Genomic DNA, 25034 nt, shown 5'->3' with positions numbered 1-25034 from the left:
CTGAGCTCGTCTCGTAGTACTACAGCATGGATCTCGAAAGGGTTAAAAATAAGTTGTCATATCCACAACACTTCAGGGTATGTTAAGTTTAAGGGTTAAGCATCTTCGTGGAATCATGGAAATATAAAATGATGATACATAATTTGCTATTATTCTTTTTATCATGCCTACCATCAAAATTTAGCATAGAACATTTTAGGGTACCTTGCCAAGTTTGCACAATGATTGTTTTTGTATTTGAATTCTAGATTACCTTCATTCATACCAAGGATGGTGAATGTTAGACATTTCAAAAAATTTTCAGTTGACAGTACTGTACAGTAGTTTAATTTAATTTCAGTAAGGAGTCCCTGGATGGATTTGAGCGCTGGGCAGCTCATGACAGTGCCCAGGATAGCTTCTGCTACCTAGATGATGAGTCGTCTGTAGACAGCGAATATGTTGATCTCCTCCTCAATCCTGAGAGATATACTGGCTATGTTGGACCCTCTGCACATCGCATTTGGAAAAGTATTTATCAGGAAAATTGTTTCAAGTAAGGCAATTTTTGTATTAACACTGGTACCTTGACTTACAAGTGCCTTAACTTAGAGTTTTTTTTGAGTTACTAGCCATCGCTCCGTTGACACTCAGAGTTTTTCAGAAACATTAATTAAGGAGGGTGGAGTAGTGATGGTGATGGGTGGAGTAGTGATGATGGTGGGTGGAGTAGTGATGATGGTGGGTGGAGTAGTGATGGTGGTGGGTGGAGTAGTGATGGTGGTGGGTGGAGTAGTGATGGTGGTGGGTGGAGTAGTGATGGTGGTGGGTGTAGTAGTGATGGTGGTGGGTGTAGTAGTGATGGTGGAGGGTGGAGTAGTGATGGTGGTGGGTGTAGTGGTGGTAGGTGGATTAGTGATGTGGTAGGTGGAGTAGTGATAGTGGTGGGTGGAGTAGTGATGGTGGAGGGTGGTGTAGCGATGGTGGTGGGTGGAGTAGTGATGGTGGTGGGTGGAGTAGTGATGGTGGTGGGTGGTGTAGTGATAGTGGTGGGTGGAGTAGTGATGGTGGATGGAGTAGTGATGGTGGTGGGTGGAGTAGTGATGGTGGTGGGTGGAGTAGTGATGGTGGTGGGTGGAGTAGTGATGGTGGTGGGTGGAGTAGTGATGGTGGTGGGTGGAGTAGTGATGGTGGTGGGTGGAGTAGTGATGATGGTGGGTGGAGTAGTGATGATGGTGGGTGGAGTAGTGATGATGGTGGGTGGAGTAGTGATGGTGGTGGGTGGAGTAGTGGTGGTGGTGGGTGGAGTAGTGATGGTGGTGGGTGGAGTGGTGATGGTGGTGGGTGGAGTGGTGATGGTGGTGGGTGGAGTGGTGATGGTGGTGGGTGGAGTGGTGATGGTGGTGGGTGGAGTGGTGATGGTGGTGGGTGGAGTGGTGATGGTGGTGGGTGGAGTAGTGATGGTGGTGGGTGGAGTAGTGATGGTGGTGGGTGGAGTAGTGATGGTGGTGGGTGGAGTAGTGATGGTGGTGGGTGGAGTAGTGATGGTAGTGAGTGGAGTAGTGATAGTGGTGAGTGGAGTAGTGATGGTTGTGGGTAGAGTACTGATAATGGTGGGTGGAGTAGTGATGATGGTGGGTGGAGTAGTGATGATGGTGGGTGGAGTAGTGATGATAGTGGGTGGAGTAGTGATGATGGTGGGTGGAGTAGTGATGGTGGTGGGTGGAGTAGTGGTGGTGGTGGGTGGAGTAGTGATGGTGGTGGGTGGAGTAGTGATGGTGGTGGGTGGAGTAGTGATGGTGGTGGGTGGAGTAGTGATGGTGGTGGGTGGAGTAGTGATGGTGGGTGGAGTAGTGATGGTGGTGGGTGGAGTAGTGATGGTGGTGGGTGGAGTAGTGATGGTGGTGGGTGGAGTAGTGATGGTGGTGGGTGGAGTAGTGATGGTGGTGGGTGGAGTAGTGATGGTGGTAGGTGGAGTAGTGATGGTGGTGGGTGGAGTAGTGATGGTGGTGGATGGAGTAGTGATGGTGGTAGGTAGAGTAGTGATGGTAGTGGGTGGAGTAGTGATAGTGGTGAGTGGAGTAGTGATGGTTGTGGGTAGAGTAGTGATAATGGTGGGTGGAGTAGTGATGATGGTGGGTGGAGTAGTGATGATGGTGGGTGGAGTAGTGATGATGGTGGGTGGAGTAGTGATGGTGGTGGGTGGAGTAGTGATGGTGGTGGGTGGAGTAGTGATGGTGGTGGGTGGAGCAGTGATGGTGGTGGGTGGAGCAGTGATGGTGGTGGGTGGAGTAGTGATGGTGGTTGGTGGAGTAGTGATGGTGGTTGGTGGAGTAGTGATGTTGGTGGGTGGAGTAGTGATGTTGGTGGGTGGAATAGTGATTGGGGTGGGTGGCGTACTGATGGTAATGGTGTAACGTGGGGGTTCTAGGAGATAAAGGTGGTGTAGTAATACACTTGGTATGGCTGGTAACACTTGTATTTGCAGAGTCGTGAGGGAAAGCCCAGCCTAGCCTTGTTCTTGCCTGTGGGTCTATCCAGGAACTGAGAGAGAGGAAGGGCGACTGACGCTCGCACGTGGCATCAAATGATGTCACATGCTAGCCCCTAGGCCTAGCAAGGGGTCGTCTATATAAAATATATAGATGGTACTAACTACGATACTCAGATATGCTACACAAACATATTCAGTAGCTATGCTGACAGTGAGTGGGGTAGTGATGGTGGTGGATAGAATAGTGAGGGTGGTCGGTGATGTAGAGATGGTGGGTGGAGTAGTGAAGGTAGTGGGTGGAGTGTACAATATATCTTATTTATAAATACATTTTTCTTATTTAAAAACCTATAAAAATAAAATTGGGGTGGTTTTTTGGGGGCTGGAATGGATTAAAAGCATTTCATTTAATTTCAGTGAGGAAAATTGATTTGATATATACAGTGGTCCCTCGCTTTTTGTAGTTCTCGGCAATCGTAAATTTCGCCAATCATGGGGTATTTTCGTATAAACATGGACTCGCTTTTCATAGGTTGACTCGCGAATAGTAGTTCGTCCGGGACGCGTACGCACGGTGTGAGCCGGGGAGGCCTCCCTACCCAGTCAGTCTGGCATTTTTTACCAGTGAGTGAAGGTCCCCTCATAATATTCCACCTGCACTCTGAAGGAGGGGTGTTAATGTTGCAGTTTAAAAACTGTAGTAAAGCACCCTTCTGGCAAGACAGTGATGGAGTGAATGATGGTGAGAGTTTTTCTTTTTCGGGCCACCCTGCTTTGGTGGGAATCGGCCAGTGTGATAATAAAAAAAAAAAAAAATTCCACTCATTTTATTGCTTGCAAGTACTAAATAAGATACCATGGCTCCAAAGAAAGCTCCTAGTGCCAAGCCTGTGGTAAAGAAGGTGAGAAATATGTACAGTGACAGTCTTGGGCCATTTTAGGGAAGTGTTAACCCTTTGAGGGTCGACAGGCCCTCTCCGAAACTCGTTCTCAGGGTCGGCCAAATTTAAAAAAAAAAAAAAATATTTTCTCTTATGAAAAGATAGAGAATCTTTTCCCGATCATAAAGACACCAAAAGTTTGAAATTTGATAGAAATCGTACTGAATTATGCTCTCGCAAAGTTAGCGGTCTCGGCGATGTTTACGCATCGGCGATTTTGCCCACTTTGAGCCCCATTTTCGACCAATTTCACTGTACTAGTCGACAAAAAACATGAATATTTCGCTAGAACTCCATTTTTTCTATCGAATGGGTGCAAGAAACCACTCATTTATGAAATTCAACTATCCAGTACAGTGGTCAGAATTTAGCAATTTTGCCAATTTCACACAAATTTCAAAAGATGCCAATTTCCGAATAGGGTCCAGAATAAACAAGAAAGACATTCCTGGCACTAAAATGACATTTCCTCTGGTCATTAGTCACGTCTCAAGGCCCCTCTTATATTCTTTTGCTTTCCACTTTGAATTTTTATTTTCACAAAAAATATAAGATTTACTTTTATGCAGACTACTGCATTAGTGTAAAAAATGGTATAAATATTATTGGTGCACTTGTGAAAGAATATTAGACTCACCAGTTGACGTGTATTGGACGCTTGGCACGATTTGTTTACTTTTGAAGTTTGGTAAAAATCGAACATTTCTGCTACTTTGAGCTCAATTTCAAGGCACCTTTCTTTGTAAAACCAGTCAAAATCATCTCAATTTCTGTAATATGTCTTCCATTCTATAAAATGAGACCAAGAAAACTAGAATACAACAATAAATACCATACGAAAATACACTGCAAAGTCGCTGATTTATTAAAAAAAAATGGTCAAAGTTTTTTTTTTCTCATTATGCACTGTGTGCTGCAGGATTTTTTTTAGACTGTGCACACTGACCACATAGACCCATTCTTTCATATGAAGGCCTACCAGCTTTCTCCCACTAGATTTGAGGCCGCTAGAATTTATGAGTACTAGTACGTCAAAAACCCCTACGCGTAAGACGTACTAGTACGACGAAAACCCTCAAAGGGTTAAAGAGACGCCAGAAACAGAGCTCTCTCCACAGTTACTTTGCGAGACAGGACTAGAGTGACTCTCAAGGTGGTCCTAGTGGCATTAAGAAACAGAGAAGAGAAGCAACCCCAGAGAAACAATTGGTACCTGAGGTGTTGCTGGAAGGGGATTCCCCTTCCAAACTGTAAACAATCCAATCTCTCTCCTCCTCCAGTCTCCCATACACTAAGAAGAATCTCCAATAAAGGTAAGTGTTATGCTGTTAATGTTTCATTCATCATTTCCCATTATTGTTTATGTACTACATGTATATTTCACGTAAAAATTTTTTTTGTTTTAATACTTCTGGGTGTCGGGAACGGATTAATTGTATTTACATTATTTCTTATGGGGAAAATTGATTAGCAAATCGTAAATTTCGTTTATGGTAGCTCCTCCAGGAACGGATTAATTACGAAAAACGAGGGACCACTGTACAAGCAAATTGAGTTTTGAGCTTTGTCACGGAGCGAATTAAACTTATAAGCCAAGGTACCACTGTATTTTATTTTTTCTTATATCAAAACAGATTGCAATTATTACATGCAGTATTTTGAAAATTTGCATTGAATAAAACTGTTTGATACTATATATAGAGAAAATTTTTTGAAGACTGTATATATTTTTCTCTTATGTTACTTTCATTAATGTATATACATATATATTATAACCAGTACTACAATATCATAATTAGAGAGAACATCTGGTAAGCATCAGTAAGATAAATCTCTCATTATAGCTAATATTGATTTTTGTTAACAAATACATAGTGGTATATATGTATGGAACATTTATGCTCTAGCAATGGTTCACATTAATACCTAGAAATGCTGTTCATTATTTTGGTATATACAGTAGACTGTTGTTTAACACAGTAGTTACTTTCCTGAAAATGCCATGTTAGGCAAAACCGTGTTAGACAAATTGAAGAGCTTATGGGAAAAATTGAGTTACATTCCTGGGAGCCCCCAAAAAGCCAAACAACTTTTTTTTTAGACCAACAGGTCTTACAAAAATATAAGTGTACATGTATATGTAATTGTAGTTCATTGTTGTGATGTATTACATTGTTTTTACTGCACAAGATTACAAATGTAGCAGAAATAATAGTATTTCTTACCTTAAATTGTGGGTGCTGGTGTTTGTGGATGATTGTGAAGAGAGTGGAGAGTTATGTTGTGGTCCTACTGGTCTGAGGTGGATGGTAAAGGTTCTGGTACTGAAGTGGATGGATGTACTGGAGTGTGCATAAATTCTGTAAGGGATTTCTGTTCTGTTTTGCCTACAGTACATTATACAATTGACAGTAAGGCATCAGCTGCTCTATACACTGTTTCAGGATCTTCTTCAGTGAAAAAGTCAAATTTTAAGTCATTCAGTAAGTCAGTCAAGTTATTCAGTCAGTCAGTCAGTCAGTCAAGTCATTCACTAAGTCATTCTATCAGTCAGTAAGTTAGTCAAGTCATTCAGTAAGTCAAGTCAGTCAGTCAGTCAGTCAGTCATCACACAAACTCATATTTACCTCATTCTTTTTGTGTACAAAATGACGCTTCATTCCGGCTACAGGCTATCTCTTGTCTAATACAGTGGACCCCCGACCAACGATGGCATTGTCTAACAATAAAATCACCTAACGAAGCGTTTTAGCGTAAAAATTTTGTCCCGGCCAATGATGAAAAACTCGACTAACAACATTAGTCCCTAACGCGTCCACGCATCCATCTGGCCTGAGCACGCCTCAGCTGCCCTGCCTTCAGTTAGTGTGCCATTGTTTACAAGTCAGTGTGGTCGCTTCCACGCATACATTCGGTACATTTTGTATTCCAGTGTTTTTAGTGCTTGTAACTGCTAAATAAGCCACCTTGGGCCCAAAGAAAGCTTCTAGTGCCAGCCCTGTGGTAAAAAGGGTGAGAATTACAGTTGAAATGAAGGAGGAGATAATCACAAAGTATGAAAGTGGAGTGCATGTCTCCGAGCTGGCCAGGTTGTATAACAAACCCCAATCGACCATCGCTACTATCTTGGCCAACAGAAAGGCAATCAAGGAAGCTGTTGTTGCAAAAGGTGCAAGTATGTTTTCAAAACAGAGATCGCAAGTACTTGAAAATGTTGAGAGACTGTTGTTGTTGTGGATAAACAAAAAACAGATATCAGGAGATAGTATCTCTATCAATCATATGTGAAAAGGCAAGGCAGTTGCATGACAATTTAATTAAAACAATGCCTGCAACTAGTGGTGATGTTATTGAATTTAAAGCCAGCAAAGGTTGGTTTGAGAGATATAAGAATCATAGTGGCATACACAGTGTGGTGAGGCTGCCAGTTCAGACCAAAAAGTGGTCGAAAAATATGTGTAGGAATTTAAGGAGTGCATAGACATTGAAAAATTAAAACCCCAACAAGTGTTTAAGTGTGACAAAACAGGCCTGTTTTGGAAGAAAATGCCAAACAGGACCTACATTACGCAGGAGGAAAAAGCACTGCCAGGACACAAGCCTATGAAAGACAGGGTAACTCTCATGTTGTGTAGTAATGCTAGTGGGGATTGCAAAGTGAAGCCTCTACTCGTGTCTCACTCTGAAACTTCCAGAGTGCTCAAGAAAAACAAAATCGTCAAGGGTAATTTGTGTGTGATGTGGAGGGCAAACAGTAAGGCATGGGTCACTAGCGACAATGATTGGTTTTATCATGTGTTTGGCTCCACTGTGAAAAATTACCTCCTGGAAAATAAATTGAACCTCAAGTGCCTCCTGGTATTAGACAATGCTCCTGCTCATCCTTCAGAGTTGCCAGAGCGAATTTCGGGGGACTTGAGTTTTATCAAAGTCAAGCTCTTGCCTCCTAATACCACTCCTCTCCTCCAGCCCATGGACCAGCAGGTCATTTCAAATTTCAAAAAACTGTACACCAAAGAGGTGTTTCAGAAGTGCTTTGAAGTGACCTCAGATACTCAGTTGACCCTAAGAGACTTTTGGAAAGCTCACTTTAGTATCCTCAATTGCATAAACCTTATAGGTAAGGCTTGAGAGGGAGTGACTAACAAGACCTTGAACTCTGCTTAGAGGAAATTGTGGCCACAATATATACAAGAGAGGGATTTTGAAGGGTTTGGGGCTAACCCTGAGAAGCCTATGCCAGTTGTGGAATCTATTCTGGCATAGAGGAAGTCCTTGGGGTTGGAGGTTAGTGGGGAGGATGTAGAAGAGTTGGTGGAGGACGACAATGAGGAACTAACCACTGATGAGCTGCAAGAGCATCTGCAACAGCAAGAGGCCACAACTGAGGAAATTGCTTCAGAGGAGGGGAGAGAGAAATGGAGGAAGTTGCCTTCTTCAACGATTAAGAAAATTTGTACGTTGTGGACAAACCTTTATGGATGAAAATCACCCTGACACAGCTATTGCAAGCCATGCTGGTGACTTTTACAATGACAATGTTGTGACCTATTTTAGGAAAATCTTAAAGGAACACAAGGTACAGAGCTCTATGGACAAATTTTTGGTGCAACAGAGGTCCAGTGACTCTCAAGTTGTTCCCAGTGGCATTAAGAAAAAGGTACTTAGTCCTTATGGAAGGGGATTCCCCTTCCAAACAATAATACACCTCCATCTCCCCTCCTCTTATCTCATCACTCATCACTACATCTTCAATAAAGGTAAGTGTCACTTATTCTTCATTTAGTACAGTATTTATTGTGCATGTATCCTTGTTTTTCTGTGTAGAAAAATGTATATTTCATGTGAAAAAAAAAAAATCTTTCCATGTTTTTGGGTGTCTAGAATGGATTAATTGGATTTCCATTATTTCTTATGGGGAAAATTAATTCGACTAATGATAAATTCGCCTAAGGACAAGCTCTCTGGAACGGATTAATATCGTTGGTTGAGGGTCCACTGTATCTCTATTTTCTTTGTCAGTTCTAAGACTTAAATGCTTAAACCTTTTCTTGCAACTTTCAGCAACACTTGTATGCCTACTGGGTGCCATGATTGCTTGGCAGATTTAAGATATGGCAATTAATACACATCTAAACAAACATAGCGAGCTACTGGCACAGGTTCATCCAACATACGTATGAACCGAACTGAAGGCTGGGAGGGTGGTGGGGGTGGCTGATTCTGGCAGGGGATGGCAGTAGCCTATCCCGCCCAGCGGGCGACCGCGCACTCAGAATTTTTCCCCTTTCCACAACCGTGTTAATTTAATTTTACGAAGTGTTAAACAAAAATATGCCACAATTCTTCAGTTGTGCTATAACCAAAACATGCCAGACAAAATCATGTTAAACGACGGTCTGCTGTACATTACCTTTCACTCGTGTTGACTATCCTCGTGTTGACTATCCCTCCACTTTCTGATGACATTAAGTTTCTAAGACCTACACACCATCACAAGAGGTTTACATCAGTTTATTTAGAAAAGATAAAAAAAAAAAAAAAAAAAAAAAGGCATTATTGTCACAGTTGTTAAAAGTTTACTTCTGGTGTTTGAGAGTTATGTTAGATTGGATGACTAGCCATCACATGATAAAATAGCACCCAGACTATATCTTGCTTTAATTAGAGCTTCATCCTTTGAGCCTTATCTTACCATAGAATTATGTTAATATTTCTTTGATTAATCAGTGATTATGGTCATGAATCAGTATATGGCTGGGCTTCGAGACTAGTGAGACTCTCGAAACTTGAAACTCATAAAAGGTATGTGCTAGATCGGTTTGGATGCTGTGAGAAGTTAAGTCTCTCTGAATAGTGGAGTCAAACTCATAGCAAGCCATTTCTAAAACTTGCAGGCCATTGTTTTATTCATTGCACCATGCCAGCCTAATAGGACTCATATATGTGTTTTTAATACACCTTAGGAAGATTAGCATGAGCCACTGCTGTGACCACTTTTTTTTTTTTTTTTTGTAACTTATGAATTTCATGCCTGCATGGCTGTGATATGCTCAAGCTTGAGACTCCTCAAAGCCATTACATTGTTTACAAGCACGTTATTACAATTTTGCAAGTCAAAGTAACATTCTGTTTTGCTGCGGTGTAAACCAATACAGTAGTTAGGGTATGTAGGAGAGAGGGAGATTACTTCCCAGTAAAAGTAGACCTTAGACAGGGATGTGTAATGTCATCATGGTTGTTTAACATATTTATAGATGGAGTTGTAAAATAAGTAAATGCTAGGGTGTTGGGGAGAGGGGTGGGATAATTAAGTTATAGGGAATCAAATACAAAATGGGAGTTGTCACAGATACTTTTTGGTGATGATACTGTGCTTTTGGGAGATTCTAAAGAGAAGTTGCAAAGGTTAGTGGACGAGTTTGGGAGGGTGTGTAAAGAAAGTTGAAAGTGAATATAGATAAAAGTAAAGTGATGAGGGTGTCAAACGAATTAGGTAAAGAAAAATTGGATATCTCATTGGAGGGAGGGAGTATGGAAGAAGTGAATGTGTTCAGATATTTGGAAGTAGATTTGTCAGCAGATGGGTTTATGAAGGACAAGTTTAACCATAGAATTGATGAAGGAAAAAAGGTAAGTAGCACTTTGAGGTGTTTGTGGAGAGAATAAACTTTATCTAGGAGGCAAAGAAAGGAATGTACAAGAGTATAGTGGTACCAGTACTCTTATATGGTTGTGAAGCATGGGTCATGAATGCTGCAGCGAGGAGGAGGCTGGAGGCAGAGATGTCGTGTTTAAGGGCAATGTGTGGTGTAAATATTATGTAGAGAGTTTGTAGTGTGGAAATTGGGTCGAGGTGTGGGGTTACAATAAGTATTATTCAGAGGGCTAAAGAGGGGTTATTGAGGTGGTTTGGTCATTTAGAGACAAGGGAGCAAAATAGAATGACTTGGGTGTATAAATCTGTAGTGGAGGGGAGGAGGGTAGGGGTCATCCTAGGATGGGATGGAGGGAGGGGGTAAAAGAGGTTTGGTGTTCAAGGGGCTTGGATATGCAGCAGGCATGTGTGAGCGCATTAGATGGGAGTGAAGGGAGATGAATAGTTTTTTGAGATCTGATGAGCTGTTGGAGTGTGAGCAGGGTAATATTTTGTGAAGGGATTCAAGGAAACCGGTTAGCTGGACTTGAGTCGTGGAGGAGGGGTTTGGGATATTGGCAGTTTGGAGGGACATCTAAACTGTCGTATCTGAGCGCCTCTGTAACGACAGCGATTATATATGAGTGACGGTGAAAGTGTCGAATGATAAAGGTTTTTTTTCTTTTTGGGTCACAGCCGACGTGTTGAAAATTTTTTTTATTTTACTACTACTACTAAGACGAGACTCAAATGCGCCCACAGTTTTACTCACTGCCAAAAAGAGCATAATTCCTCTGAATAGCAGCAACCTTAATAAATTTACAATATATTAGAACTATATCAAACAGGTACAGGGCAAAGCATAAGGTTTAACAATTCTTTGAACACTTTTCAGTGTTTAACCTTGTCAAAAGGCTTTAGAAGAATCAGGAGATACATCCATGACATCACTACCCCATCTGAGAAAAAACTAGGTGAGTACAGTTAGGTAGTGAGTCTCTCACTGTTAGTGGATGGAGGCTGTACTGCTACCTTGAGCTGACTTATTCACTTGAGTTAAGCACTCCATATAAAGTTTATTATTGAATAGTGTGTTCTCATTTGATCTGGTGGATGTATTCCAGATGATCGTGGATCAAAGATTTATGGAACTCCTGTTTGATTGGGGAAAATAGTGAAAATGCACTCCAGGCCCCCATTCCTAGATACATATTGTAGTATTCAGTGGGTGCCATTTTTATTTTTTTTCTTTAATATGTTAGTATGTTAAGACATAATTTCATGGTCCACAAATGTGAAGGCAACCTAACCTTGATAGCCAGTCTTCAAGAAAACATTGAATGCCTACTAGGACCTCACAGATCTGGAAGCCAGGCTCACCTATATATGCCGTAATGTCATCTGGTATTTATGGATCCAGGAAACTAGCAGTAAGTTATCAAACATAGGTTGTACATAGGTGAAGCTGTGGGTGCACATCTTTCAGATTTTGAGGAAGTTCAGTACAGTAGGGCCCCACTTATATGGCAGGTTATGTTCCAGGCTACCGCCGTAAAGTGCAAATAAATATAAATACGTACTAGATAACAAATTTACACTAACATATTTTAAGTTAGCAATAGGACTAGGCATTAAAAAACAATAAAAAAGTAAAATACACATATAGTACACTCATTACTTAAAATACTTGTAGTCTTAATCTAGGGTGAGATGAGTAGTATTTATTGTAAGAAATCAAGTGTGGTATGTATGGTAGCCAGCCGGGCTACCATACCAGGCCATTCCACCCACACAATATTCTGACATTTAAGCATCCCAGAGCGATAAAATGCATATACAATGGAACCTCAAATTTCAAACGTAGCACTTATCAAACTATTCGAAAATCGAATGCTTTTTTCGAACCAACTTTGTCCATATTATCGGACTCCTCTATTTTTGAACCGCCAGGTACCAGACCTGTCTGGCAGCTCGCTCTGTCTGCGTCCCCATGCAGGCGTCATGAGCCAGTCTGGTTTTGTTGGTGCTTGAGTGAACACTAGCCTGCGCTCTCATTCAAACATTTTACGATTATTTCATTGTGTCTAGTGCTTGTGGGACTGTGAAATAAGCTACCATGGGCCCAAAGAAACTTGCTATTGGTACCCCTGTGGTAAAGAAAGTGAAGAAGGAAATAATACAGAAGTATGAGAGTGGTGTGAGAGTTGCTGAGCTTGCCAGGATGTATGGGAAAAACCAGTCAACCATCGGTTCTATCCTGGCAAAGAAAGAACAAATCAAGGGAACTTATGTTGCTAAAGGTGTTAATTTTTTTTTTTTTTCTCCAACAAGTCGGCCATCTCCCACCGAGGCAGGGTGACCCAAAAAAGAAAGAAAATCCCCAAAAAGAAAATACTTTCATCATCATTCAACACTTTCACCACACTCACACATTATCACTGCTTTTGCAGAGGTGCTCAGAATACAACAGTTTAGAAGCATATACGTATAAAGATACACAACATATCCCTCCAAACTGCCAATATCCCAAACCCCTCCTTTAAAGTGCAGGCATTGTACTTCCCATTTCCAGGACTCAAGTCCGACTATATGAAAATAACCGGTTTCCCTGAATCCCTTCACTAAATATTACCCTGCTCACACTCCAACAGATCGTCAGGTCCCAAGTATCATTCGTCTCCATTCACTCCTATCTAACACGCTCATGCACGCTTGCTGGAAGTCCAAGCCCCTCACCCACAAAACCTCCTTTACCCCCTCTTTCCAACCCTTTCGAGGACGACCCCTACCCCTCCTTCCTTCCCCTACAGATTTATATGCTTTCCATGTCATTCTACTTTGATCCATTCTCTCTAAATGACCAAACCACCTCAACAACCCCTCTTCTGCCCTCTGACTAATGCTTTTATTAACTCCACACCTCCTAATTTCCACACTCCGAATTTTCTGCATAATATTTACACCACACATTGCCCTTAGACAGGACATCTCCACTGCCTCCAGCCGTCTCCTCGCTGCTGCATTTACCACCCAAGCTTCACATCCATATAAGAGTGTTGGTGCTACTATACTTTCATACATTCCCTTCTTTGCCTCCATAGATAACGTTTTTTGACTCCACATATACCTCAACGCACCACTCACCTTTTTTCCCTCATCAATTCTATGATTAACCTCATCCTTCATAAACCCATCCGCCGACACGTCAACTCCCAAGTATCTGAAAACATTCACTTCTTCCATACTCCTCCCCAATTTGATATCCAATTTTTCTTTATCTAAATCATTTGATACCCTCATCACCTTACTCTTTTCTATGTTCACTTTCAACTTTCTACCTTTACACACATTCTCAAACTCATCCACTAACCTTTGCAATTTTTCTTTAGAATCTCCCATAAGCACAGTATCATCAGCAAAAAGTAACTGTGTCAGTTCCCATTTTGAATTTGATTCCCCATAATTTAATCCCACCCCTCTCCCAAACACCCTAGCATTTACTTCTTTTACAACCCCATCTATAAATATATTAAACAACCATGGTGACATTACACATCCCTGTCTAAGACCTACTTTTACCGGGAAGTATTCTCCCTCTCTTCTACATACCCTAACCTGAGCCTCACTATCCTCATAAAAGCTCTTTACAGCATTTAGTAACTTACCACCTATTCCATATACTTGCAACATCTGCCACATTGCTCCTCTATCCACTCTATCATATGCCTTTTCTAAATCCATAAATGCAATAAAAACTTCCCTACCTTTATCTAAATACTGTTCACATATATGCTTCAATGTAAACACTTGATCTACACATCCCCTACCCACTCTGAAGCCTCCCTGCTCATCTGCAATCCTACATTCTGTCTTACCTCTAATTCTTTCAATTATAACCCTACCGTATACTTTTCCTGGTATACTCAGTAAACTTATTCCTCTATAATTTTTACAATTTCTTTTGTCCCCTTTCCCTTTATATAAAGGGACTATACATGCTGTCTGCCAATCCCTAGGTACCTTCCCCTCTTTCATACATTTATTAAACAAAAGTACCAACCACTCCAACACTATATGCCCCCCTGCTTTTAACATTTCTGTCATGATCCCATCAGTTCCAGCTGCTTTACCCCCTTTCATTCTACGTAATGCCTCACGTACCTCCACCACACTTCCATTCTGCTCTTCTTCACTCCTAAAAGATGGTATACCTCCCTGGCCAGTGCATGAAATTACCGCCTCCCTTTCTTCCTCAACATTTAAAAGTTCCTCAAAATATTCTTGCCATCTACCTAATACCTCCCTCTCCCCATCTACTAACTCCCCTACACTGTTTTTAACCCTTTGACTGTCGAAGGGCCAAATCCTGAAGTTGCTTCTGGTGTCGCAAAATTTTCGAAAAAAAAAAAATTATTTTTTCTTATGAAATGATAGAGAATCTTTTCCCGATTGTAAAGACACCAAAAAAACGAAATTTGATGGAAAACTGACCGAATTACACTCTCGCGAAGTTAGCGACTTCGGCGATATTTAAAAATCGGCAATTTCGCCCACTTTGAGCCCTATTTTCGGCTAATTCCGTTATTCCAGTCAACCAAACTCATAACTATTTCTTCAGAACTCTATTTTTTCTATCGATTGAGTACAAGAAACTGCCCATTTACCGATTTCAACTACCCAATAACATGGTCAGAAATTTGCAATTTGGCCAATTTCACGAAAATTAAAAAATACGACAATTTCAAAATAAGGTCCAGAATGAACAATGCAGACATTCCTGGCTCTAAAATAACATTTTCTTTGTTCATCAGTCACGTCTCCAGGTCCCTGTGATATTACTCTTGCTTTTTATTTTGAAATTTTATTCAAACAAAAAATAGAAGATTTACTGTTATGCAGACTACTGCAATACTGTAATAATTGTAAAAATTACATCAACCCATTCATGACTGCGTATTAGAATGGCTATTTGGACATTTATTGGACAATGACATCATTTGTTTACTTTTGAACATCGGCAAAAATCAAACATTTCCTGTACTTCACACCCATTTGTACAACTATACTCTCATACATTCCCCTCTTTGCCTCCAAGGACAAAGTTCTTTGTCTCCACAGACTCCTGCACCACTCACTCTTTTTCCCTCATCCATTCACCTCATCTTTCATAGACCCATCCGCTGACACGTCCACTCCCAGGCATTTACTTCTCTTACAACCCCATCTATAAATATATTAAACAACCACGGTGACATCACACATCTTGTCTAAGGCCTACTTTTACTGGGAAAAAATTTCCCTCTTTCCTTTCCTATACTGCTTTCAGTAACCTACCTCCTACACCATACACTTGCAACATCTGCCACATTGCCCCCCTATCCACCCTGTCATAAAATCCATAAATCAAAGACCTCTTTAGCCTTAAATCACAGGTACACTCAACAGACTTATCCCCCTATAATTTTTGCTCTTTTATCCCCTTTGCCTTTATACAAAGGAACTATGCATGCTCTCTGCCAATCCCTAGGTACCTTACCCTCTTCCATACATTGCACCAACCACTCCAAAACTATTTCTATAATATAGTTTCCATTCTATCAAATGAGACCAAGAAAACGAGAATACAACCACAAATACTATACGAAAATAGACCACAAAGTCGGCATTTTAATTAAAAAAAACGGTCGGAGTTTTTTTTTTCTCATTATGCACTGCGTGCTCCAGGATTTTTTTTATGTGGTGCACACTGACCACACAGACCCATTCTCTCACATGTGGGCCTACTAGCTTTCTCCTGCCTGATTTGAAGCCGCTAGAATTTATGAGTATATATACGTCAAACACGGTACCTCGCAAACGTATATATACGGCCGCGACAGTCAAAGGGTTAACTGACAAATCCATACTTTCCCTAGGCTTTCTTAACTTGTTTAACTCACTCCAAAATTTTTTCTTATTTTCATTAAAATTTCTTGACAGTGCCTCTCCCACTCTTTCATCTGCTCTCCTTTTGCACTCTCTCACCACTCTCTTCACCTTTCTTTTACTCTCCATATACTCTGCTCTTCTTATAACACTTCTGCTTTGTAAAAACCTCTCGTAAGGTACCTTTTTCTCTTTTATCACACCCTTTACTTCATCATTCCACCAATCACTCCTCTTTCCTCCTGCCCCCACCCTCCTATAACCACAAACTTCTGCCGCACATTCTAATACTGCATTTTTAAAACTATTCCATCCCTCTTCAACCCCCCCACTACTCATCTTTGCACTAGCCTACCTTTCTGCCAATAGTCGCTTATATATCGCCCGAACTTCCTCCTCCCTTAGTTTATACACTTTCACCTCCCTCTTACTTGTTGTTGCCACCTTCCTCTTTTCCCATCTACCTCTTACTCTAACTGTAGCTACAACTAAATAATGATCCGATAAATCAATTGCCCCTCTATAAACATGTACATCCTGGAGCCTACCCATCAACCTTTTATCCACCAATACATAATCTAACAAAAAAAAATCACAGACAATCGATCAGGTTGAGAAGCTGTTGCTGGTGTGGATCAAGGGTAGAGAGATGGTAGGTGATAGTGTTTCAGAGACCATTATTTGGGAAAGGGCGAGGAAGTTGCATGCCGATCTGGTATAGAAAACTCCTGGAACCAGTGCTGATAGTGAATTTAAGGCCAGCAGAGGCTGGTTTGACACATTTAAGAAGCATAGTGGCATACACAATATTGTAAGGCATGGTGAGGCAGCCAGTTCAGACAGATGGGCGGCTGAGAAGTTTGTAAAGGAGTTTAAGGGGTACATAGACACTGAAAAATTCCAACCCCAACAAGTGTTCAATTGTGACAAAACATGCCGGTTTTGGAAGAAAATGCCAAAGAGAACCTACATTACTCAGGAGGAAAAGGCACTGCCAGGACACAAGCCTATGAAAGACAGGCTAACTCTTTTATTCTGTGCTAACGCTAGTGGTGATTTTAAAGTGAAGCCTTTACTTGTGTAACATTCAGAAAATCTCAGTGTTTTTAAGAAAAACAATGTCATAAAGAACAAGTTATGTGTCTTGTGGAAAGCAAATAATAAGGCATGGGTTACAAGGCAAATTTTCAAAGAGTGGGTCCATGAAGTGTTTTGCCCCAGTGTGAGAAAATACCTCCTAGACAATAAATTGACACTCAAGAAGTGCCTCCTGTTAATGGACAATGCTCTTGCTCATCCTCCAAACTTATTAGACCTCTTGTCTAGGGACTTCAGTTTTATAACAGTGAAGTTCTTGCCTCCTAACACCACTTCTCTCCTCCAGCCCATGGACCAGCAGGTCATTTCTAACTTCAAAAAACTCTGCACAAAAGCAGTGTTTGAAAAGTGCTTTGAAGTGACCACAGACACTAAGTTGACCCTAAGAGAGTTCTGGAGGAATCACTTCAATATCTACAGCTCCATAAGTCTTATAGGTATGGCTTGGGAGGGAGTGACTTCCAGGACTTTGAACTCTGCTTGGAGACAATTGTGGCCAGATTGTGTTCAAAAGAGGGATTTTGAAGGGTTTGAGGCTGACCCTGACCCTGACCCTGTCCCTGACCCAGCTGACCCTCTGCCTGTTGTGGACTCTACTGTGGCATTGGGAAACACCCTGGAGCTGGAGGTAAGTGGCGAGAATGTGGAAGAGTTGGTGGAGGACCACAGGGAAGAGCTAACCACTGAAGAGCTGCAAGAGCTTCATCTGGAGCAGTATCAGACCACAGCTGAGGACCTTGCTTCAGAGGAGGAGGAAGAGGGAGTGGATGAGGTGCCTTCTTCAAAGATTAAGGAGATTCGTGCCAAGTGGAATGATGTCCAAATGTTTATGCAGAAGTACCACCCTGAGCAAGAATTGATGAGGGAAAAAAGGCGAGTGGTGCAGTGAGGTATATGTGGAGTCAAAAAACATTATCTGTGGAGGCAAAGAAGGGAATGTATGAAAGTATAGTAGTACCAGCACTCTTATATGGATGTGAAGCTTGGGTGGTAAATGCAGCAACGAGGAGAAGGTTGGAGGCAGTGGAGATGTCCTGTCTGAGGGCAATGTGTGGTGTAAACATTATGCAGAAAATTCGGAGTGTGAAAATTAGGAAAAGATGTGGAATTAATAAAAGTAGTCAGAGGGCAGAAGAGGGGGTGTTGAGGTGGTTTGGTCATTTAGAGAGAATGGATCAAAGTAGAATGACATGGAAAGCATATAAATCTATAGGGGAAGGAAGGTGGAGTAAGGGTCATCCTCGAAAGGGTTGGAGAGGGGGTAAAGGAGGTTTTGTGGGCGAGGGGCTTGGACTTCCAGCAAGCGTGCGTGAGCGTGTTAGATAGGAGTGAATGGAGACGAATGGTACTTGGGACCTGACGATCTGTTGGAGTGTGAGCAGGGTAATATTTAGTGAAGGGATTCAGGGAAACCGGTTATTTTCATATAGTCAGACTTGAGTCCTGGAAATGGGAAGTACAATGCCTACACTTTAAAGGAGGGGTTTGGGATATTGGCAGTTTGGAGGGATATGTTGCGTATCTTTATATGTATATGCTTCTAAACTGTTGTATTCTGAGCACCTCTGCAAAAACAGTGATAATGTGTGAGTGTGGTGAAAGTGTTGAATGATGATGAAAGTATTTTCTTTTTGGGGATTTTCTTTCTTTTTTCGGTCACCCTGCCTCGGTGGGAGATGGCTGACTTGTTGAAAAAAAAAAATGTAAAACTGTAATTAATCTCTCTAAAATGTATTTTTTTGTGAATATTTTTGGGTTTCTGGAACAGATTAATTGTATTTCCATTATTTCTCATGGGAAATATTGCTTCGCTTTTCAGACTTTTCGAATCTAGAACTAGCTCCTGTATTACAACCCAGGATTCCAAATGGCCTGTTACCCCGGGTGTAATGGGAGCAAATAAACACAGTAGAAAAAGTTTAGACTTATATTATCCTTCACGAATTTATAACAGCAATATGTACACTATGTACAGTGATTAGTATAGTGCACTCCACGGTAAGCAAGGCAGAAATAGAAGCCACAAGATAGCAGACCGTGCTTCAACCAGCTCTAGAATGGGAATGACAAGGGCAGACAGGAGAGCGGTACCCACATAACCTCTGCGATTGCCAAAACCATCTTCTTATTGGCTAGAACCTGGTCACTAGTTGAACGACGGGGCCCCATCATCAACTCTTAGCAACCTGGTTCGCTGGTTGGGGGAGATAGCCTGTAAATGAGGGTGTGTACATGCGCCGAATGAAGGTTACGTACTCTTTGCATGCCACACCCCCACCCCGAGAAGGCTCAGGATTAGGCTGCCACCTCCCAGTGGTAACCGTGCCGCCATGGCACAAAATAATGGGACCGCCTTTCCTCTCCACCATCCAACTCTTAGATAGAGCTCAGTTTTTCTTGTGACCAAAAGCCAAACCCTAAACTTAGAGTGAGACAGCAATCAGACAGGCTAGCATAGGTCCAAGATACAGGCGGACGGTAGCCCGCATCCCCTCACTAAAAAAAAAACCCCACACCAGGGGATAAAAAAAAAGAGCATGAAAAGGGGTTACCACAAATAACATCCTAACCTAAATAAAATATTATACTCTAGATAAAGAGTCTGCCAACATATTTTCTTTGCCGGCAATATATTTAATGGACAGATTATATGGTTGCAGCCTTAGCGTCCAGCGCATAAGCCTTGTGTTGTGGTTCTTCATGGCTTGGAGATATACTAGAGGATTGTGATCACTGTAGACTGTGACCACCTGCGATGTCTGGCCCACATAAACATCGAAATGCTCCAAAGCCAGTACCAGCGCGAGGGCTTCTTTTTCAATGGTAGAGTAAGCCCTTTGATGTGGCTGGAACTTGGCTGAAAAGTATGCTACAGGCTGCAACTCGTTGTTCCCGATTTGTAATAGTACTGCCCCAACCCCAGACTCACAAGCATCAACCTGTAATGAAAAAGGTTTGGAGAAGTCTGGAGACAAGAGAATGGGTGCAGTACACAATAGTCTTTTTGCTTTATTAAAAGCAGTGTTACAGTCTGAGGTCCAATTAAAGGGAACTTTTTGACTGGTAAGAGAGGTAAGAGGGGCTACAATATCTGAGAAATTCTTACAGAATCTTCTGTAAAATCATATCATGCCTAGGAAACGTTGAAGAGATTTCATATCATGTGGAATTGGATAATCTTTAGCAAGTTTAGGTGCAACTTTACCACTACCTACTTCATGGCCTAGAAAAGTGACAGTGGCCTGGCCAAAGGAAGATTTAGATAAATTAATTGTTAAATGGGAACTCTTAAAGGTCTCAAACAGAGCCTTAAGTCTAAGTAGGTGTTGATCCCAAGTATCAGACACCACAACAATATCATCTAGGTACGCTGCCGTGCCTTCAAGTCCTTTAATAGCCTGATGGATAAGTTTCTGGAATGAAGAGGGGGAATTTTTCATTCCGAAGGGTGTAACTGTGTATTGATAATGACCTCCTGGAATTACGAAGGCAGAGATTTCCTTCGCCTTATCTGTCAAAGGTACCTGATAGTAGCCTTTAAGGAGATCTAATTTGGACACAAAAGTCGCCTTACCCACAAAGTCAATTACGTCATCCAGACAAGGAAGAGGGTAAGCATCTGTAATTGTGACCTCGTTCACCTTACGGTAGTCTGTACACATACGAAACCCTCCATCAGCCTTCTTCACAAGGATGCACGGTGAAGCCCATGGACTAGATGACTCCTCCACTAAACCATGCTTTAACAAAAATTCTACTTCCTGCTGAAGTAGCCTTTGCTTTTCAGGATTAGCTCTGTAGGGGGAGAGTTTAATTGGTTTAGAGTTTCCCACATCTACATCATGGTAACCTAACGTACTTTTTTTCGGCACATCCGAAAAAATATTAGGATATGACTGTAGAAGCTCAGTTAAATTTGTTGCTTGCGTTTCAGATAATCTCTCCATTAAAGGGCTAGGATCCTTGAGGAGGACAGAATTTGAAAGTTTAATATTAATTTCAGAGATAGAGTGCAAAGAGTCAGAGTTGTCCTCAGAGGTAGAGGACAGAGTCATTACTGGGACTTTATCTGGTGTATGGAAGTACTTTAACTGATTAATGTGGTAAGTTTTAGTTTTTGAGGTCTTATCAATGGGAGCTACCACATAATTTACATCAGATAATCTACTTACAATCTGCATAGGTCCCGTAAATCTAGCTTTCAAGGTGTGGCCAGGTATAGGTTCCTGCACCAACACCTTGTCTCCTGGATGGAAGGAGCGGAATTGTGCACTTCTGTCATACCTCTGTTTCATCTTGCTTTGAGCTGTCTTTAGGTTAGCCTTGGCTAACTGACGTGCCACCTGCAACCTTGAAGACGGATTGTAGAGTGTTGAGCTAACTTCTTCTCCCATCCATCCTTCTTTGAGCACCCGAAGAGGACCTCGTACATTGTGCCCAAAGATCAGCTCAAAAGGACTATATCCTGTAGACTCTTGCACCGTTTCTCGTACTGAGAACAGCAACAAAGGTAGTGATTCATCCCAGTCTGTAGGAAAGTGCATGCAAAAACTTCTCATCATTGTTTTTAATGTCTGGTGGAATCTTTCCAAGGCACCTTGGGACTGAGGATGATAGGCAGTGGATAAGTTGTGGATTATCCCTAACCTAGTTAATACTTCCCTAAATGCTTTGGCAGTGAAGTTAGTATGATCTGGTGGATCTTTCCAGGCAGGCGCCTTTGAGGATGATAGGACTCAGTGGAATCCCTTCATTTGTGGATTATCACCCTATAACCTATGCCTGCTTAATACTTCCCTCCAACCCTTCCTAAAGATAGTCCGAACCACCTCAACAACCCTTCCTCAGCCCTCTCAATGAATTTTGTTAAAGCTTTGAGAATAGCTTTAGTATTAACCCTTTCAGGGTCCAAGGCCAAAATCTGAAGTCACGCACCAGTGTCCAAGAAATTTTGAAAAAAAAAAAAATTATTTTTTCTTACAGAATTAAAGAGCATATTTTTGTGAAGGTAATAAAACAAAAACAATTAGAATCTGATCAGTACTTACCGAGATACAGTGCCAAGAAGTTTGTAGAAAATGATGTGGTGGCGGCAACATCGACGAATTCCACATACGCGTATTATATTATTTTGTTGTTTTAGTTGTTTTTTCTTTTCTTTTCCAATTTTTTTCTATTCCTACTAACATTTGGGGCCTGAGAGACCAATACTGTATATAATTGATATATATATACTCACTGTATTGAACACAATAACTGCACTAAAGTTATTATCATATTATTGTTTACCACTGTTGTTTATTACAATAAACATGCACAAATATTGTATAATACTAATGTTCTATCATATATTTACATATTTACAATCACTGGACATGGTTTTAGAACTGCTTGAGCTTGTGGAACTCCTTGAAACAAGGCACCATGCACAGAGGCACATTACATTCCTCACACATAAACCGAGTGTCTTTGCGTCTTTGTTGCCGTCGTTTTGTTTGTGCACAGACAATGCATCTCTTCTGAGCAAATTTCTTTTGAGTTGAAGGAAGCTGTATTATGAAATGATCACCTTCTCTCCTCAAACGCTTGGGTATATTGTGATGAATTCGAGGACCATGTTGTATTGCAGGTGTTGTTACCTGGTACTTCATTATGAGTTGTCTGACAACAGACAAACAAAATTCACCATACGGTGGTCTGTTACCAGTCTTTATTTGGTACATATTATATGCATTCAGCATTGAAATGTCCATGAGATGGAAGAAAAGTTTCATGTACCACTTGTAACTCTTACGAACACAGTCAACAAAACCAATCTGCATGTCACACTTGTCAACCAAGCGCATGTTTTGTGTATAATCAATCACTGTCACTGGTTTTCGAATACGTTCATTAGTCACTCGATCAACTTTGCCACTGTCTTGCATTTCATTACGGTGAATGGTTGTCAACAATGTGACATCTCGTTTGTCATGCCACCGTAATGCCATGATGTCATTGGCAGTAAACACCTGCACGTCATCACCACGAACACCTGCGTTGAGCCTGGGCATATGTTTACGATTAGAACGCACTGTGCCACACACATCTGTCTTGTTCACTTGCATGAAATCACTGAGTAATGGGCTTGTGTACCAGTTATCGGTATATAATGTATGGCCCTTACCAAGATAAGGTGCCATCATGTTTCTCACTACGTCACCTGATATACCCAATAACATCTTGGTATCTTTCAATGTTTTACTACCCGTGTATACAACAATATCCAACACCAGGCCACTGTCACAATCACAGAGTACAAACAATTTTATACCAAAGCGGTTCCTCTTGCTCGGTATATACTGCTTGAATGACAGTCTACCTTTGAACAAAATCAAAGATTCGTCAATTACAAGATTCTTGAATGGATAAAAGTATATCCTGAACTTTTGTTTGAGATACATGAAAACATTTCTAATCTTGTATAACCTGTCACTTCTGTCAGGCCTGGTTTTGTCAGAGAAGTGCAACATACGTAACAGTAAGATAAACCTGTTCACTGGTATGATTTCACTGAAGGATGGGGTACAAATTAGCCGATCTGTGGACCATTTATTTATTTTATTTCTTACCAATTTGAGCACACATACAGAGGTACAAAAAAATACAGATAAGAGCAGCATGCCAAAGCCACTTATACTATGCATAGCATTACAGGCTGGCTTAAAATTAACTTAAGATTAACTAAGCAATGATGAAATCAGTGATAAAACATTAATGTAAACAGATTACTATAAAGCACAAGTGAGTATTACAAAGACAGGTCATATGGTTGCATTCAGTCATATGAAGGATTCTGTTAGGTAGTGTATTTAAAAAATAATAAAGTTAGATTCGGTTTTAGGTTTAACATTTATGTGATATAATTGTGAGAAACATTTAAGATATACAATTTATAAGGTTCAGTTATTCAGTATTTATTTGGTTTTGGGTGAGTAAGTGATCTTTGAGAAGAGACTTGAATTTATAAACAGGTAGTGTTTCTTTTATATTTACAGGTAATGAATTCCAGATTTTAGGGCCTTTTATGTGCATTGAGTTTTTGCATAGTGTGAGATGGACACGAGGAACATCAAAGAGTGATCTGTGCCTTGTGTTATGGTCATGTGTTCTGTTGAGGTTGGCAAGGAGATGTTTGAGGGGAGGGTTAATATCAGAGTTAAGTGTTCTATGTATGTAATAGGTGCAGTAATAAGTATGGACGTTTTGTATGGTGAGTAGGTTTAGTGTATTGAATATTGGTGGAGTGTGCTGCCTGTAGTGAGAATTTGTTATCATTCTAACTGCAGCCTTTTGTTGGGTAATTAGTGGTCTGAGATGGTTAACCCTTTGAGGGTTTTCGTCGTACTAGTACGTCTTACGCGTAGGGGTTTTTGACGTACTAGTACTCATAAATTCTAGCGACCTCAAATCTAGTGGGAGAAAGCTGGTAGGCCTTCATATGAAAGAATGGGTCTATGTGGTCAGTGTGCACAGTCTAAAAAAAATCCTGCAGCACACGGTGCATAATGAGAAAAAAAAAACTTTTTCCATTTTTTTTTAATAAATCAGCGACTTTGCAGTGTATTTTCGTATAGTATTTATTGTTGTATTCTAGTTTTCTTGGTCTCATTTTATAGAATGGAAGACATATTACTGAAATTGAGATGATTTTGACTGGTTTTACAAAGAAAGGTGCCTTGAAATTGAGCTCAAAGTAGCAGAAATGTTCGATTTTTACCAAACTTCAAAAGTAAACAAATCGTGCCAAGCGTGCAATACACGTCAACTGGTGAGTCTAATATTCTTTCACAAGTGCACCAAAAATATTTATACCATTTTTTACACTAATGCAGTAGTCTGCATAACAGTAAATCTTATATTTTTTGTGAGAATAAAAATTCAAAGTGGAAAGCAAAAGAATATAAGAGGGGCCTTGAGA

The 25034-nt window shown here is 40.9% G+C and overlaps 1 protein-coding gene across 6 annotated transcripts in view; it reads left to right on the top strand.

The window, feature by feature from the left end:
* Ero1L (endoplasmic reticulum oxidoreductin-1-like protein) overlaps positions 1-25034 on the top strand; it is a 302659-nt gene that overhangs the window by 84794 nt on the left and 192831 nt on the right. For 4 of the 6 annotated variants that reach the window (XM_070080927.1, XM_070080922.1, XM_070080910.1 and 1 more), the window contains one exon: positions 341-535. The exons of the other annotated variants lie outside the window; for them this stretch is intronic. In XM_070080927.1, coding sequence (XP_069937028.1) covers positions 341-535 — 195 coding nt within the window. The remainder of the gene's footprint in view (positions 1-340; positions 536-25034) is intronic. 6 annotated transcript variants of the gene reach the window in all.

Source organism: Cherax quadricarinatus, chromosome 6, assembly GCF_038502225.1.
Source record: "Cherax quadricarinatus isolate ZL_2023a chromosome 6, ASM3850222v1, whole genome shotgun sequence".
Taxonomy (NCBI): domain Eukaryota; kingdom Metazoa; phylum Arthropoda; class Malacostraca; order Decapoda; family Parastacidae; genus Cherax; species Cherax quadricarinatus.
The sequence above is the reverse complement of the archived record's forward strand: the minus strand, read 5'-3'. Positions and strand labels throughout refer to the sequence as shown.